Consider the following 17,801-nt stretch of genomic DNA (forward strand, 5'->3'; position numbering starts at 1 on the left):
TACGATCGATAATATAGTTTCCTTTATTTCATATTTTACAAATTTTAGTTGTTATAAAAGATTTCGCTTCATTATTTCTTTGGATTACTTTGCAATAACATAATATACTATAATTTCTTTTCGGCATGTTCGATTATTTTATTTAAATGCTTGAATCATATCATTAAAATATATAGGTAAATCATAATTTTAAAAGCATTGAGCGCCCTCTATATCTTCCGTTCTTTCACGTTCGTTGTGTTGCGTCCGGGCTAGGTAGTTTCTTTTCCGGTTTGTCAAAATGGTAAGACAATGTGTGAATTTCGTTGTCCTTGTGAAATCAAACAAAATGTCTCATTTGTGCAACGATGGAAACAAAATATAATTTTTGCATAGATGAAGAATGTGTTAGCTTATTTCAACGACTACTATTTTTATTTTAGGGTATCGATATTAACCACAAACACGATAGAAAGGTCCGACGTACGGAGCCGAAATCACAAGATGTTTACTTACGACTTCTTGTAAAAGTAAGTTATTTTACTTGTTAAGACGTATCTTCTCAGTATGTTCCATTAAATTTCTGAACAAAAAATGTACTTTGTGAAACGCCTACATTGCATTTTTATAAGTTAGGTTATGTTTTATATTGAGGTTAATCCAAAAGTAACATGTTATCAGGCATTATTTATCAGACAAGTTGTTTTTCTCCCCAAGGTTTTATCCAATATAGCGAGCAGCACTCTGTGTTAGTCTTTGCAAATATAGACTAATTCAATTTTGTACGTTCGCTATAAAAATTGGTCAACTTTCCTATTCTGTCTTTTTGGGAAAAAGAAAAGGCAATTATATTAGTTGATACATAGATACAGAATACATAATCATACGATGTGTTTGTACCAAATCAAAGGAATTTGTGATTGTCAAGATTTTTTTTAAACGTGTTTTTCTGTGATGTTTTAGCTCTATCGGTTCTTGGCACGTAGAACGAATGCAAAATTCAACCAAATTATCTTGAAACGTCTGTTTATGAGCAAGATTCATCGCCCTCCAATTTCTTTAGCCCGTATTGTCAGATTTATGAAGAAGACCGGGCGTGAAAACTGCATCGCGGTAATCGTTGGAACCGTTACAGATGATGCTAGAATTTTTGAAGTTCCAAAATTAACGGCAAGTTGTTTACGATACATAAAATCCTTGTCTCCTTGTCAAAACACAACTTGTGTTTGCCATAGCATAGCATTTAATTAATGAGGTATATTAATTCCACATCTCAGGTTTGTGCACTACGTATTACTGAAAAGGCTAGAGGCCGCATTTTGAAAGCTGGTGGTGAAATCATTACTTTTGATCAACTGGCTCTTCGTTCCCCCACTGGGAAGAAGACAGTTTTAATGCAAGGTCGACGCAATGCACGTGAAGCTGTGAAACACTTTGGACCAGCACCAGGTGTTCCACATTCGCATACTAAACCATTAGTACTTTCAAAAGGACGGAAGTTCGAGAGAGCTAGAGGCCGTAGGCGTAGCTGTGGTTATAAGAAGTAAATTCTTGATGTATGTCCTCATTTATTATACCATTAAATTCATGGAAAATACATTAAACGTCGTATTTAATATTTTGAATCTTTTTTATGTAATATAAGACATATATGGGTTATAATTGCTTGTTTTACATTTTTATTTTCAAATACTTTTTAGTTCATTCTTTTTTCACAGTAATATGTACATCAGTTCTTTCTACTATAGCTACATTATCTATTGCATCTTCTGTTTTATCTTCATCATCAGACTGTATTTCTTCTAACACACTATTAGTTGGAAAATATAATTTTGATTCTTCGATTGCACTGTCATGATTGTCGCTAACATAAAAAGGACCAATGCCAGCAAATGCCAAGAATGCTTCACGGCCTATTTTCCTTATAGTACATATAAATACTTCATAACTGTTGAGAAAAAGATAAAATTTCTGTTTTCATATTTCTGATATATATCTAATATGTAATGTATAGTATCTAGAAATTTACCCAGTTTTTTCTACAGTACTAAATTCAAATTCCTTGATTGATTTAGCTATTAACTTTATATTTGGAAGTTTATCACATTCAAAAACTCCAAAATCTACGACTTCGTCTTTATACATTTCCAAAACCATTGTCAATTCATTTTTTCTCGTACTGTCGTATTTGAAAATAATTATTGGTTCTTTTGTTATCTTATCCTCGTACTATGGAATTTTTCATGTTACATTAATTTTTTCTCTATTAATATATTCGAAATCGCATGTTTACTTACTGGATATGTAGTATTTGTATATTTACTAAAAATTAAACGAAATACGGTTGCCTTGTTTCTAGCATTCGGTGGAGTCCATACAAAGGGAAATGGTTCATTTTCAATTTCGTCTGATATTAGCGCTGGTCGGTGTCGTCCACAATAGCTATTAAAAAGTAATTTTATTGTCAAAAACATGTAACGTTACTTGTAAAATTACTGTTTCCTGTCGAAATCTGGGATAATTTCGATAAGGTAACTTTATCGTTATGAGTCTATATCCGAATAATTCTGATTTTCCTCTTATCATTATGGTCCTATGGTCTGTACATTTTTATGTGTTGTATAAATGAAATATTAAGGGAAAAAAAAAAAATCTGTAGACCCCGTGATGTGTCAACAATTAGAAATTCCAGAAAATAATTCCGATCAACGGGATATTTATGCCTATAACTATTAAGACTATATTAAATGTAATTGTCTCTCATTAAAAATGACTTATATACATCTCATCCGTGAAGCACCGATCCGCCGGAAGTAATACTGGTTCTCCAAAGAGTAAAGTAAGTAAATGCTGATGAACGTCCATTTCATTCATGGGTTCATTTCTTCTTAAACGCATAAGCATACATTTACCGTCTAAAATTAATTGTCTGGCGTGATCCGTAAGTACGTAATCGGACTGAAAAGAATAAAGTATTTAATTGTGATTTTTGTTGAAAAAAGAAAAAAGAATTGTTGGAGTTGAGAAGAAAGAAACTCTATGAAAAAACCTCGTGAAACATTTTATCAAGGATATCTTCGTTCAATCGCCTTCGCATCTCCTGTTCTATAGTATAAATTCCTGGTAAAATTTCTTCAACTAATTCCAGATACGGTGGACTACATTTTTTATCTCTTTTATGTCCTTCCTCGTCTTTAAATATCCATGGATACAATAAGAGACATGTTTCATCGATTAACGAGTTAGTTAAATGATACATTTCTGCTTCGTATTTCTCTTTAGCTTCTGCTTCTGTAAAAGATTCATTATAAATGTAAGTAAATATTAGATAATAATTTATTTGTTGCAAAATATAGCAATGCTTTTAAAACCTTTTTGAACTTTCTTCTCTGTTTCTTTAGCTATTCGGACTTCCTCAGCGATTTGCATTCGTGTCTTTTCTTCTGGGCTACATTCCTTTACAGATATAGAGAATCTATAATTTGAAAATAAATGAATACAGATAGATAATTAATCTAGAACTGTAAAAATTAATATAGAAAATAACGCAAACTTACTCCGATTCCTCTTTATTTTGAATTCGTTGAAATTCGGTTGTTAATAGTTTCACCAGTTGTGGACAATGCGCGCCAAACATTAAATTAATCATCATACCGTCCTGAAAATATAACAATAAATATTTATTATTTTATTTTCTTCAATGAAACTAAGTAGATGCATTTATTTACACGAATAAACATCCAAATAGGTTCGCTTTTTTCTTTAAAACGCTGAAGATCCGTTATGTCATCGCACCTTGCCTAAAATATTGTTTATTATTTTATTAGTCGTTGTTAGAAATTTAGTCGATAATAGATAATAGTTGGTGAAATTACCGTAGCATAATTTAAAGCGTCACCACCAATCTCCATTTTGAGTTTTTTTAAAGTGCTTACCATACCTGTACATGGTCCGCTCCATGCAGCATAGATATCAACTACTGTAAAATAAAAAATTTAATTAAATAATAACGATGATAAGGATTTTCCGGTGTAATCATACTTCCCTAACAAGCCTTTTTTAGTTAAGATTTTAGCCCATTCATCGTCATTAGTAACATCAATCTGAAGTGCCGTCGGTGTTGTCTTTTTTGCCATTTTTCTTATTACTCTTCTGGTACCCTGATGGAATAAATTATACAGAGATATTAATAAAAATTATGAGAATAGAAAGGAAATAAAAATCAAATCAGATGTATACCCTTTTACGGCGTAACATTTTGGAAAAAGAAATGAAAATAGTAATGGATGTAACAATTCCGAAATTTTATTAAGAATTTTTTGTATTTAACAATAATTGTAAAATTTCAATCAAATTGTAATTATTTATAAGAGGTTTCTGGAGGAATATAGTCTTGTACGAAGCTACGAATGAAGGTAACTTAATCCTATTCGTCGGCAAATACAGGACAGAACTTTACGGTTTATTTATTAGCAATTTTACGATCATTATATCAGGGAACTCTGAGGGCTATTAGTATGACGGCATTGGAGATGTCGGTGACAGTGAGGACACGCAAACTATTTCGAATAAATTATACTATTGCGAGTCAAATATCTGCGTAGCGTGTATATAATTACAGCGTGAACCAGCAAGGATATTATTTTTCTTATCTTTTTTAGCCAAGTCACGTACATAGATATTATATGTCTTCTTCGTAAACAAAGCAAACAATAACAAGAGTATCCTATTTTTACGATAAACAATTAAAATTTTTGAGTTCAAGAATTATAAATACAACAAAACAATTATTATGATATGTATAATATAAATAATTTATCAATAATAATTAGAGATCAAAATATTGGTTCTGATAAAAAATACTTGCGTATCAACAAAATTGAACATTAAGTTGAGTATTATTGATGTTTGTTGTCTGACCCGTTGCCAAGAGTAATAGATTATGCGAGTTACGTGTATAATAATAGTTTTGCCGGCAACGTCATCGACGTTGCTATAGCTTTAATTTATTCAATCTCTAAAAAGGGGTAAAAAATTTGCGCCTTTCCTCGATTAATATTAATGTTGATGACGAAAGAATATTTATATACTCAATCGAATGAATAAAAACATCATCCATAATATATTTGCACAATTCATGAATTTATTACAAACAAAATGTTACAATAACTTATAAATAATTTCAAAAAATTTACAATATTGATAATTCACCTATAAAGTAATATTATGTGTCACACTTTGATTTAAATTATATTATACTTTTAAATGAAATTAATTTTCATCAAAATTCTTCGTTTATTTGTCGAAAACGTTTATTGAGTTCCCTAACTAATTATCGTATAAGATGAAAATTACGGCATTTCCTATTTACTCGTTTCTGCAAAGTTTGTTATAGCACGTTCAAAGTACATTTAAATCGATTCATAAAAAAATCGATAGACCCGAGATCGATTCATTCATCGAAAATAATTTTATCGCAGTTTTTAATACTTTCTCCATTTCAGAAAGAAGAAAATTATATTAAAGGTTTATCGAAGGAAGTTATTTGAGAGAGAGAGAGAGAGAGAGAGAGAGAGAGAGAGAGAGAGAGAGAGAGTTTGTACAAGTATAAATAATAATGATCGCAAATAGAACTTTGAAAATTTATTTTACAAACTATGAAATTTCATTTTACATTATTTGCAATCCCAATCTCAAGTTGTCATCTAATGACTTTAAAAAAATTAACTTATTTAATCTTTTTGGAGACAATTTGTTTTATTAAGAATAAATATATTTTCTAGTACAAAAAACGGATGTTAGAACGTAACAAATACTTCAGGGACTGAAGTATCTGTTATACAGAAACAGTAATAAGCCAATGTTCTTAACTTTTTATACATTGAATTTTTGTAATAATCCAACATTTTAGAGCAGAGGTGAGCAACTAGCGAACAGCAAATCACATATGGCCCACATCTCTATTTGCTTGCTCCGATAAAGTGGGAGAAAACGATCCCCACTATTTGACATTGCTATGTCTCGTAACCTGCCTGACTTTTTTCTTTTTTTTTTCTCTTTTTTTTTTTCTTATGGTTACTTGAATTCGTATTGTGTGGTCTACGACGACGAATAAGTTGCCCATTTCTGTGTTTTAAAGGATTACAATTTTTCAGATCTTTTTCAAATAGTTCTCTCATTTTCACACAGTTTTATATACATATACATATATACATACATACATATATATATATATATATATATATATATATATATATATACATTTATACACACACACACATATCGGTTCCCTTCTCATTCTTCTAGGTATTTTTCTTTCATTAGTTTTTTATGAAATTATATCAAATGTACTAACTGAGACTAAATTTTGAATTTTTTGAATTTAAAACGAATAATCGTGTAATGTAACATCGGCAACAACAAACAAACTAACCCCTTTATTTTTCATCAAAGGAAAGCCAATATATCAATTAAACAACGAACTTTTTGCTCAGGGAGGCCAACATCACAATTCATGACATAAAAAAACTTATAGGTATATTTTGAATTTTCATTTTACCCTTATATAGTCGATAGCAAAATTGTTTTGTTTAAATAGAAAATCGATCTATATAATCCTTATGCTTGTAAGGCAATATTTAAATCGATTTTAATTTTCCGAATCGATTAAAAATATCGAAAATTATGATGCAAAAGATCGATTTTCGAGAGATCGATTTAAAATCGGCATCCTAGTTCAAAGTGATTGTATTTTGTAACATATCGAAGAGACTTCAACGAATACCGATATATTTCTTTAATCGACGACGATGATTTATTTCAATTTTGATCATTTAGAGATTAATAAGATTTGAGGTGAAACATTACTAACAGATTTGTGAAAGTTTCTTCAATTTCTTTTCTCTTTCTCTTTATGTCTCTCTTTGTAGTTTTCTGTCTTTCTTCGTCTTCTTCTCTTTCTGTTTCTCTCTCTCTCTCTCTTTCTCTTTCTCTTTCTCTCTCTCTATCTATGTATGACTGTTTATCGTTTAAAATTTTTTATTTTCTTCTGTCATTTAAAATGCTTTCATTTTTACAGTTGTAATATCTTCTGTTTATTTTAAAAATAATTTTTGAAGAGATGTTAAAATCTTGAAAGACTATCACTATTTATTTTAATGATTTTGTTAAACAATAATGTTATTAAGTTAATTTTATTTTCTACATTATTAGGGAACATTATTACTTATAATATATGGCAGAAGATACCGAGATATGTGGTGGCTTCTTAGATGCTAAGTTATCAGGAACAAGATGTGTAACGCAAAAAGTGAGAAAAAGATCTTTAGCGCCATGGAAAGTTTGGAAAAGACATTGGTGTACGGTCAAAAAATTAGGACCAGGTTTAGGAATAGAAATACAGTTAGATTATGGTATAAGTAGTGGTGGGATTTCACAGAATGAAAAGGACAACTCAATTGTAGTACCATATGATGCTATTGTATATCGTACTCAATCAAAATCTAAACAGTTTGCATTTGGCATATTTTTAAATAAAGAGAGAAAACCATTATTATATTTATCTGGTAACTCTGAAACAGAGACACAGCGTTGGATGTCAAATATTCGTCAATTATTAAAGCCAAGAAAACATAGATTAATGGATGGATTCTATAATATATCTATAGTAGATAATGCACATTCCAGATTGGCAGGTTTAACTGGTAATTTTAATAATTCTTATTGAATTTATTTTCTTTAAATGGATTCATTTTTATTTTTATTATTTGTATTTATATTATATTTAAAAATTTCAATTTTTAATAGGCTTATATGGAGACTTAGTGGCTAGTCAAATGGGAGTATTTATTAAAGATATTCATTCAGGTGAAATAATACAAAATCTAGAATGGAAAGAAATGAAGCAATTTCATTTAACTACAGCTGGTCGTCCGGAAGATGTAAAACGTATATGTGTAATTCATACCACTAAAGAGTTCCATGCTGGTGTCGGAGAACTTCATGTATTTTGTTTAAAGGCTAGCAAATTGTTGCAAGATTTAGTGACTCAGGGCCGTGGTCCAAAGCACAAACATATCGATAAGAGACCATTAAGTTTAAGCGAAGGTGATCTTAGAATATCAGGACATTGTGAAGAAGGTACAACAACTTTTCCAGCATTAAAGAGTAAAATTGCATTTAGTCTCATTAATGCAGGCCTAGGATTACTTTTATCTTCTCGTTCTGGAAATGATGTCAAATCTTTAAACGATATGACAAATGGTCATAGCCTTGATAAAGTTATGAATGAGAAAAAACCTATACTCTCCAGAGTTGTAGATAATGTTTATCAACAAAAACCAGCTAGTATTCCTGATATTGTATCAAGTATAAAAGACTTAGATACTTCATCGCATAGAAGAGTTTCCAATGTTTCTGTGGCTTCTGGAGTTTATGAAGAAATTATTGATAATACTAATTGTTCCAGAATTGTATCAGTAACTTCAAATTTTTATGAAGATCCAGAAGAACTTATTTTTAGCTCTCACAATATTCAACTGCAACCACCACCACTACCACCTCGACAGCGGTGTGGATCTGCATCTACAAGAAATGGCAGGTGCGTTTTGTTAAACAGCATTGTATTTCTGGAATATTTCTATTATTTTGAGTGAAATTTATAGATCCATTTTTTATAGCATCAGTGAAGATGGTTTAGATTCTGAAGGAGATACTAGATCTGTTACTCCAAATGATATTACACCACTTTCTGAAGATAAAATAATGCATTCACAGCAAGCAATAATAGATCATTCTGAGTATGTTCCAATGTCACCTAGACCAAAAGTTATCACTTCTTATCATCTTGAAGTACAAAATTCTTCACAAGAGGAAATTTACATGGTCATGCAATAATAGCAATAAACATAAGTTGTCATCAGTTTAAAGTACGATTACATAAAATTTATGCATCAAATTATTGCAAATATTTAATATGAGTGTTAGAAAATGATATTTCATGGATATGTTCTAAACATTTTTTACAAATATATTTCTTACAAATATGTTAACTTTCCAAAAATAGCTTGAACTTTGTATCTCTCTGATATATAATGCATAACGTTTTCGTGTGAAAGTTTATATATTTTCTAATTGGAAGCAGGGTAATTAAAGTATAAATATTTTCATTTATATGTTTGAAGGATATAATCGTATGTATTAAATTTTACCTATATACATTTCTATTATAAGCCATTTTTAATTATTAGTTTGGAATTATATATAATTTAGGTTACTAATTTACTTCATTATTATTTTGAGTGTATATTGCCTTTACTTATATTAAGGGAAATAAAATTGTGATCTCTTTATGTAACATTTAAAATGTTTATGTTAAAGGTTTATATATTTTGGTAAATGATTATTTGTGCAAAAATACTACATATCTTATTACATGATCATTGATGTCTTTTCTTACTATATTTTTTTTGTAAATATCTTCTAATTTACAGTGTTATTAATCAGTAAATCAATAATTTAATAATAATCATAGTCTACATTAAAGTTATATATTTTTTCTATGTTTGATATGAATTCATTATAAATTCATGATAATTCTAAAAAGATTTTGATTAAAAAAATGAGAAATTCCTTAATAACAAAAATATACTTTGATAATAATTAATTGTTTTGATGTGATATTTGTAAGACAGTCAAATTTATGTGTTATACATTTCTCCTTATTAGTTGTATAAATCATTATTATTTGCTACAAATTTATATGTAATAGTAGATCTTAAGATATTTTCAACTGCCTTTGTCGTGTGCCTAATTGTTCATCCCATATACTTCATAAGGTTTAAATTATAAAAAAAAAGCTTATTGTATTTTGACAGATGTATTGTTAATCAACAAATTTATTGACATACAATGTGAAAACGTTTTATAAAAATACATATAAATATGAACTTTTCAAGAACTGTAATACATATCTTTAATAAGAAAAATATAATATAATGTAAAAGAAAATTTCTAACTTCAATATTTAATTGGAGAGGAGGGAGGAACATACAATTTTACATATATATAAAAATATAAAAATAAATCCAGAATATTTTATTAATTCTATTAATGGATTAGTAGACATTTATTGAATTTATATCTCTTTTCCTTTTGGATTCACCTTGAAAGTTACGAGCTTTATACTCAAATTCGAATCTATTATAACGATATTCATCTGCAATTTCTGTCATAAGTGGATCATTAATATTTGGATGTGCAAGTAACGATCGAATAGCAGTTAAAAGATTTTCTAGACTTATAGTTGGTTTCCAACCACCTTTAGGTGGCATTCTTAATAGATCTAAGCATATACGACCATTATTATCAATATTTGGATGATAAATTGGTGTACGAAATTTCACATGTGGTGGTTCAAAAGGATATCGTTCTGGTAATTCGACATCTAATTCAAAAACACCGGCTTCATATGCACATCCAGCAGGACCAATGATAGTAACTAATATATATTCCGTTGAATCTTCTTTTGCATAACAAGATACTCCTTCTGGTGGTTTTACCATTAAACGAGCTATTTCTCTTCTTACTCTGTGTGCTTTCTGCATTTTTTCTGTATACCTATTAACAATTAACAATTTATAAATAATTTTTTTAATTTATCGACAATTTCTTTATTTTATACTTTTCATAATAAACTTTTATTTTTATCATAATGATTTAAATTGTTTTTTCATGCTTTTTTATAAATATAAAACTTATATTACATTATTTTACGTTTTGTGTGTCTGTTGATTATCTTACTTACAATTAACTTCTTGTACTTGATTATACGATTTTTAAGTATAATGTAACATTTATATCTATCTTTTCTTACTAATATTTTTGTATTCTTTATATTATTATATATACTTCAGCACAACACAAATATTAATAACTTCTTTAATAACGAACTTTCTAACGATAAAATTTCATATTTCGATTGATTTATATAGGTACTCAGGACCGTATCATTAAGGTTCATATGAGAATTGTCGCTTATTGCTTGATCAGTTAGTCACTAGCCGGCTACGGTAATTAAATTGCATTAATGCCTTTCAAACTATTGTTTTTCTTTGTAAGTTTTCTCTATGTTCTTTTTTTTTTCTTAAGACTAGATATATAGGAACATTTAATTAATCAAAACAAAGCAATAGACAACACTGCAATCCTAATTCATACCTTACCACGTATTGTTTTGGTGTATTGTAGTTGGCGCGAAATTTTAGACATGATTTCTCTCTTGGCATTAAATTTCCTGCTTTATCGACAATATTGTATCTGCCGTACACTAGCGACATTATAACGACATCTGTTTACGAAGTATTAATTGGATTAGTAAGAACTTTGGGCGTTGACCATAAACTATCTTACTTTTGTTTTATCTAATGAACGGTTAAGTTTTGCTATTACTTTATTATAATAACTTTGTTAATCTTATCATCCACCTAATGCGTTATATCTGTGATTTGTTGCACATTAGTGATATAAATTAAAATATAAAAATTATTTCATGAATTACTTTTCAAAGGTTATATGATTATGAACATAAATTATTTTTATAGAATAGTATACTATATCAGAAAAATAAAGGAATTTATACATTTATATACATTATTTATTTATTTTAGAAATATGTGGTTTTTTATTCTATTATTAACTGTGCTTGGTGGCGATTGTCAAGAAACTTCAGAAACAACTCGGTCTCCATGGCTTAGTGGAAATAAAAATGAAAATATAATAATAAAAGATGCGTGAGTATTGCACAAGTATTATAAAATATTATTGTATTATTAAGATACTCATATTGTTTATTTTTAGCACATATTTTGTGGTGGCATCTCGTATGGTACGTCCAGGTCAGATTTATCGAGTAGCTGTAAGTGTTCTACATAGTTCATTACCAATGGTAGTACGTTCTTCTATACAACGTAATGGAGTAGAAATTGCAGCTGATCATCAAGAAGTTAAAGAGGGTATACCAGAAACATTATTAATGCGTATGCCACTTACTTCTGTACAAGGAGATTATAATTTACGCATTGAAGGATTATATAACAGTTTGACTGGTGGTCAAGCTTTTTTAAATGAAACTAAACTTATATTTTCACAAAGATCTATGACAATTTTTATCCAGCTAGATAAGCCAGTATATATGCAAGGAGAAACGATACGGTTTAGAGCTGTACCTATTGACACTGAATTAAAAGCTTTTAATAGTCCTATTGATGTCTATATGTTAGATCCACATAGACGAATTATGAGACGTTGGTTGAGCAGACAAAGTAATTTGGGAACTGTCTCTTTATCATATCAGTTGTCAGATCAACCAGTTTTTGGAGAATGGATCATACAAGTTATAGCTCAAGGACAAGTAGAAGAAAAAACATTTTTGATAGAAGAATATTATCAAACACGCTTTGAAGTTAATGTCACAATGCCAGCATTTTTTTTTGAAAATGATCCATATATTCATGGCATTGTTCAAGCAAATTATACCTCTGGAGCACCTGTGAAAGGAAATTTAACACTAAAGGCATCTTTCAAACCTTTAGATAGAACTGGAAGTTCAACGATGCAAATAGAGCCTATTGAAAGATATTTTAATTTTAATGAATATTATCCTGCATGGTTTAAACAACCAAATGTTTATGAAGAAAAAGTACCTGTAATGAGATTTTTTAATGGAACATATTATTTCCAATATCCAATGGCAGAATTACTTAATTTTGCTGCATCTTTGGATGGAATGGAAGTGAGCATTGTTGCAACAGTTGGAGAAAGATTTTTAGATGAAATTGTTGTTGGTTATTCTATGGCTAGAATATTTAATTCAACCATAAAAGTAAATTTTCTAGGTGGCACTCCACAAGTATTTAAGCCAGCTATGCCTTTTAATGTACATTTAGTTGCATCTTTTCATGATAATTCAGCATTACGACCTACTCAACTTAGAGGAGCAACAATGGAAGTACGTGGAGAAGTTGAAATAAAATCTGGTGGACGAAGATCTATGGATCCACAATATCTGACAGCTTCTTCAGAGCATGAAGGTATTTGGTCTACAAAAATAGATCTCAGAAAACAAATTGGATATCCACAAAATGCGGAACAAACTCAACAAATGCTTAATGATATCACTTCTATGAAAATATCTGCTTACTTTACCGATGGCGAAGGATTTAGAGCTCAATCTGAATTATTATTATTTGCACATGAATCTCCAAATCAGAAACATATAAAAATAATAACATCGACTGAAAAAGCTAAAGTTGGAGAATACATAATATTTCATGTACAGACAAATTTTCATATAGATTATTTTAATTATATTGTCATGGCTAAAGGAACAATACTTTTAAGTGGACAAGAATACATGCAGCATAATATAAAAACTTTTGCAATTCCGCTAAGCCCTGAAATGGCTCCTGTTGCAACTGCAGTTGTATATTATGTCGGACACTATGGAGATGTTGTTGCAGATTCTTTAACTTTCCCCGTAAATGGAATTTCTCGTAATAATTTTACAGTATTTATTAATAACAAAAAAGCACGCACAGGTGAAAATGTGGAAGTCGCTATTTATGGAGAGCCAGGAGCATATGTTGCACTTTCAGGTATCGATCGATCCTTTTACACTATGCAAGCTGGTAATGAACTAACTTATGCAAATGTTATATCAAAGATGGCACACTTTGATGAAGATACCAATGGAACTTACTCTCATACTTGGTTGCTTCATGGTGGAGATCCCGATGAAATGGTTTATTTTCCATCCTCTACATTTGGGATAGATGTAAATCGCACTTTTGAATATATTGGGTTAGTTGTTTTTACAGATGCATTGATCTATAGACGACCAGATCATTGTAATAGAACCCAAGGATATGGAGAATGTCTCTCAGGGCGTTGTTATAAATTAGAAAAAAAGTGTGATGGCATCTTTGATTGTGAAGATGGTACAGATGAAGCACGTTGTGTACATGGCAATGCAACTGATATTGTAGAGTTTAGAAAGTGGCGTTTCAATAGAATTCAAAGACAATATGAAAATGTTTGGCTTTGGAAAGACATAAATATAGGACCACATGGTAGACAAATTTTCAACATAGATGTGCCACGCAGACCAGTTCATTGGATGGTCACAGTCTTTGGTATGTCTCCGAGCAAAGGTTTTGGAATGTTACCTAAAGCATTAGAATATACAGGAATTCTGCCATTTTATATTAATGTAGAAATGCCAACACATAGTAAACAAGGCGAACAGATTGGTATAAGAGTATCTGTCTTTAATTATATGCGTGGCGATATCGAAGCAACAGTTGTTTTAACAGGATCTACAGATTACAAATTTGTTCATGTTGAAGATAATGGTATTGTCCAGTCTTATAAACCTCGCACTTCGTTTGGAGAACATCAATTCTTTTTATGGATACGTGCTCAAGATGCAACTGTTGTATATCTACCAATTGTTCCAGTAAGATTGGGTGACATTAAAATACATATTTATGCAACGACATTAATAGGACGTGATTCGGTTACACGCACCTTACATGTGGAAGCTGATGGCCTACCTCAACACAGGCATCAATCTATTCTCCTTGATTTAAGTAACAGAGCATATGTATTCCAATATATGCATGTTAATATTACAGAAACACCAATTATATCTTATGATGAAAATCGTTATTATGTGTTTGGATCAAACAAGGCAACTATAAGTGTAGTTGGGGATGTGGTTGGACCTATATTTCCAACAATGCCTGTCAATGCTACAAGTCTTATAGATCTTCCAATGGATAGTGCTGAACAAAATATGTTTAGTTTTGCCGCAAATATGTATACAACATTGTATATGCGCCTAGTCAATCAACGCAATAGAACGCAAGAAAAGGAAAGTTTTTATTACATGAACATTGGATATCAACGCCAACTTTCGTTTATGAATCCTGATGGATCTTTTAGTCTTTTCCGCAGTGATTGGAATCAATCTGCATCTAGTGTATGGCTTACTGCTTATTGTGCACGCATCTTTCAGGAAGCTAGTTTTTATGAGTGGGAAAACTATCTATATATAGATCCTGATGTAATCACACAAGCGGTTTCTTGGGTATTAAAGCATCAAACTCCAGAAGGATCTTTTTACGAAGTGACCTGGTTACCAGATCGGAAAATGAATAGCTCTCTCAATTATGATAGTGATATAATAAGATTCAGAAATATTAGTCTCACTGCTCATGTGCTTATTACATTGGAAACTGTAAGAGATTTGACAGGTGGTTTGGGTTCTCAAGTTGCTTTAGCTTCTGCAAATGCTATTAAGTGGTTAGAGAGAAATATGAAACTTTTAGAAGAAAAAGGCAAACCATATGACATTGCTATTGTATCATATGCATTATTAATGGCAAAAGCTTCTACAGCAGAACAAGCATTTAATATTTTAACTAGACACGCACGTAGAGAAGGTGGTTTAACATATTGGGGCAGAGAATCTGTTCCACCTCCACCACAAAAATTGGAAAATCAAAAACCATTCCTCCTGCCACGTTTACCTTATAAATATGATGCAGAAAATATAGAAACAACAGCATATGCACTTCTTGTCTATGTCGCAAGACAAGAGGTAATGATAGAACCAATAGTAAAGTGGCTAAATGCACAGCGATTGACAGATGGTGGATGGGCTTCTACGCAAGATACTGCGTGGGCTATGAAAGCTTTAATGGATTATACCGTCAGATCTAGAATTAGGGATGTTAGTTCGCTAAATGTAACAATAGAAGCTACAGCTTTACCTGGACAGACACAAATATTATCTGTAAATCCAAGCAATCTTGCAAGACTTCAATCTATTGAGGCATGTGTATTTTGGATAATAACATACATCGTATAATAATTAATTTTTGTATTTAATGTATTTTTTCTTTTAGATACCTGAAGCATGGGGAACAGTAAAAGTGCAAGCAAAAGGTGCTGGATATGCAATTCTGCAAATGTCAGTACAATATAATGTTGATATTAAAAGATTTCAAACTCAGCCACCTGTGCAAGCATTTGATTTAATAACCAGAGCTAATTTTCATGGCAAAAATCAATCTCATATTTCATATCTCAGTTGTCAAAGGTAATTTACAAATGGATTTTATATGTCTTAGAATTTAGAAATGTACATCTTGTATTATTGAATTATTTTTGACAAATATACAATTTCCATATAGGTGGACAAATATTAATGAATCATCCCGCTCTGGAATGGCGGTTCTGGATGTAGCTATTCCAACTGGTTATATAATTCAACAGCAAAATCTTGATAGATATGTATTATCAAGACAAGTAAGGAACTTACAAAGAGCACGGTTTCAAGGCAGAAAAGTCTTATTTTATTTTGATTATTTAGATCAGGAAGAAACTTGTGTTAATTTTACAATAGAAAGATGGTATCCAGTTGCGAACATGTCGCGGTATCTTCCTATCAGAGTGTATGATTACTATGCTCCAGAACGGTTCAATGAATCTATATTTGATGCTTTACCAACTTACACTTTAAATATCTGTGAGGTGTGTGGTAGTTCGCAATGTCCATATTGTCCTATTTACAATACTGCTACCATTTTGATGTCTTCAACAAATCTTATCTTTATTACAACTATTTTAATAACTATAATGAGATACTACCAAACACAAGAATTCAATGTAGGATAGTTTTCTTCTATATTTTTCAATTAATCATATCATGATAGAAAAGTTTACAAAATATTTCGATGATAAAAATAATATAAACGCAAGTATTATTTATTTTTTCTTGCAATTACAGAATTACAAATGATAACATAACAGATTATCATTTGTCATACGATTTTTTATTACTTGATTATTAACACATGTTTTATTTAGAAATATATCCCACTGATTTAACATATATAATTTAAACACCTTTTTGCATAGTTTTAATTTGTATAAAAAAAAAAGTAATATTTCTCAAAGATCTGTATATAGTATATTGGAGCATAAAAATTGCTTCAAAATGCAAAGAGATAAAAAAAACGATACCGTCCTGTTATGTGTATGTTCGTTCATATCCAAAGAAATATTTGGGCAAACGAACAAGACATACGTATTAACAAATTTCATTGTTTTAGATAAGCATAAGAGATATATTTTAATAGTTAGATTTATATTTTAAGTATTATATTATATTATAATAAGTATTATATATGGCATACTTTTCTTATATTAAATTGCGATGATCTACTAATATACAATATTAAGACTTATTATCCAATAAGAAGATGTGTGCATACAAAGATAAAGATATTTATTGATGCACATCACAAATATAAGTTGCAGGTCTTAATGTCGTATGAAACGCAGACGCATTGCAATTCTTTAAAGCAGATTCTCGATCTGTATAATCTTTCAAATGCCGTCCATGCAAGTCTGTTATAAAATAGCTTATATTTTAAATAATTTGTGCTATATATATATGTGTTCAACAGGAGATCAGTTCTTTTTATATTATATGTGTGTGTACGTATGTATATATGTGTACATACACATACACACACTATTACATATGGATATATAATCATAATCAGAGGTACAAAGATAGTTTAAATCTTAATGAAAGAAAGAGGAACTCTCCTGAACTGTATGTATAATTTCCATTCTCGAGGCGATAGAACTTAAAAAAAAAAGTAGCATTTAATACATTAAAAATATTTTTATGTTTTATAACATTTATAAAAATAAATTGAAATCGAATTCGAAATCTGTCTTCATATATATTA

At 30.1% G+C, this 17,801-nt stretch overlaps 5 protein-coding genes across 12 annotated transcripts; 3 read left to right on the top strand and 2 right to left on the bottom strand.

Annotated features, from left to right (window-relative positions):
* The first annotated feature begins 220 nt into the window (after nucleotides 1-220).
* Nucleotides 221-4,001, top strand: LOC127069006 (60S ribosomal protein L18). Of its 3 annotated transcripts, none has more exons than XM_051005570.1 (5): nucleotides 221-283; nucleotides 423-509; nucleotides 943-1,149; nucleotides 1,257-1,535; nucleotides 3,381-4,001. In XM_051005570.1, the coding sequence occupies exons 1-4, from the start codon at nucleotides 281-283 to the stop codon at nucleotides 1,524-1,526; spliced, it is 567 nt and encodes a 188-aa protein (XP_050861527.1). In that variant the 5' UTR covers nucleotides 221-280; the 3' UTR covers nucleotides 1,527-1,535; nucleotides 3,381-4,001. The 3 variants fall into 3 exon arrangements, with proteins under 3 accessions (XP_050861527.1, XP_050861525.1, XP_050861524.1); XM_051005568.1 differs by lacking the exon at nucleotides 3,381-4,001 and adding an exon at nucleotides 2,339-2,951; XM_051005567.1 differs by lacking the exon at nucleotides 3,381-4,001 and having other exon boundaries at nucleotides 228-283; nucleotides 1,257-1,597.
* On the bottom strand, nucleotides 1,678-4,917 carry LOC127069000 (uncharacterized). Of its 2 annotated transcripts, none has more exons than XM_051005552.1 (11): nucleotides 4,847-4,917; nucleotides 4,025-4,139; nucleotides 3,855-3,958; nucleotides 3,708-3,779; nucleotides 3,537-3,637; nucleotides 3,351-3,454; nucleotides 3,029-3,270; nucleotides 2,762-2,937; nucleotides 2,277-2,421; nucleotides 2,009-2,208; nucleotides 1,678-1,927 (listed from the first exon to the last, which is right to left on the bottom strand). In XM_051005552.1, the coding sequence occupies exons 2-11, from the start codon at nucleotides 4,113-4,115 to the stop codon at nucleotides 1,681-1,683; spliced, it is 1,482 nt and encodes a 493-aa protein (XP_050861509.1). In that variant the 5' UTR covers nucleotides 4,116-4,139; nucleotides 4,847-4,917; the 3' UTR covers nucleotides 1,678-1,680. The 2 variants fall into 2 exon arrangements, with proteins under 2 accessions (XP_050861509.1, XP_050861508.1); XM_051005551.1 differs by lacking the exon at nucleotides 4,847-4,917 and adding an exon at nucleotides 4,219-4,487.
* A 1,657-nt stretch (nucleotides 4,918-6,574) lies between these two features.
* On the top strand, nucleotides 6,575-9,243 carry LOC127069001 (uncharacterized). Of its 4 annotated transcripts, XM_051005556.1 has the most exons (5): nucleotides 6,575-6,834; nucleotides 7,192-7,682; nucleotides 7,786-8,118; nucleotides 8,176-8,578; nucleotides 8,643-9,243. In XM_051005556.1, exons 2-5 carry the CDS (start codon nucleotides 7,214-7,216, stop codon nucleotides 8,872-8,874), a joined length of 1,437 nt encoding a protein of 478 aa, XP_050861513.1. In that variant the 5' UTR covers nucleotides 6,575-6,834; nucleotides 7,192-7,213; the 3' UTR covers nucleotides 8,875-9,243. The 4 variants fall into 4 exon arrangements, with proteins under 4 accessions (XP_050861513.1, XP_050861510.1, XP_050861512.1 ...); XM_051005553.1 differs by having other exon boundaries at nucleotides 7,786-8,578; XM_051005555.1 differs by having other exon boundaries at nucleotides 7,786-8,578; nucleotides 8,658-9,243.
* Nucleotides 9,244-9,396: 153 nt separating this feature from the next.
* Nucleotides 9,397-11,021, bottom strand: LOC127069008 (ubiquitin-conjugating enzyme E2 T-like). The gene is made up of 2 exons (XM_051005572.1): nucleotides 10,784-11,021; nucleotides 9,397-10,596 (listed from the first exon to the last, which is right to left on the bottom strand). The coding sequence occupies exon 2, from the start codon at nucleotides 10,581-10,583 to the stop codon at nucleotides 10,095-10,097; it is 489 nt and encodes a 162-aa protein (XP_050861529.1). The 5' UTR covers nucleotides 10,584-10,596; nucleotides 10,784-11,021; the 3' UTR covers nucleotides 9,397-10,094.
* Nucleotides 11,022-11,340: 319 nt separating this feature from the next.
* Nucleotides 11,341-17,782, top strand: LOC127068995 (CD109 antigen). 2 transcript variants are annotated; one of them, XM_051005537.1, is made up of 5 exons: nucleotides 11,341-11,545; nucleotides 11,646-11,768; nucleotides 11,836-15,871; nucleotides 15,945-16,138; nucleotides 16,233-17,782. In XM_051005537.1, the coding sequence occupies exons 2-5, from the start codon at nucleotides 11,650-11,652 to the stop codon at nucleotides 16,714-16,716; spliced, it is 4,833 nt and encodes a 1,610-aa protein (XP_050861494.1). In that variant the 5' UTR covers nucleotides 11,341-11,545; nucleotides 11,646-11,649; the 3' UTR covers nucleotides 16,717-17,782. The 2 variants fall into 2 exon arrangements, with proteins under 2 accessions (XP_050861494.1, XP_050861495.1); XM_051005538.1 differs by having other exon boundaries at nucleotides 11,350-11,409.
* Nucleotides 17,783-17,801: the final 19 nt, after the last annotated feature.

The sequence above is a fragment of the Vespula vulgaris genome, chromosome 14 (assembly GCF_905475345.1).
Source record: "Vespula vulgaris chromosome 14, iyVesVulg1.1, whole genome shotgun sequence".
NCBI lineage: Eukaryota > Metazoa > Arthropoda > Insecta > Hymenoptera > Vespidae > Vespula > Vespula vulgaris.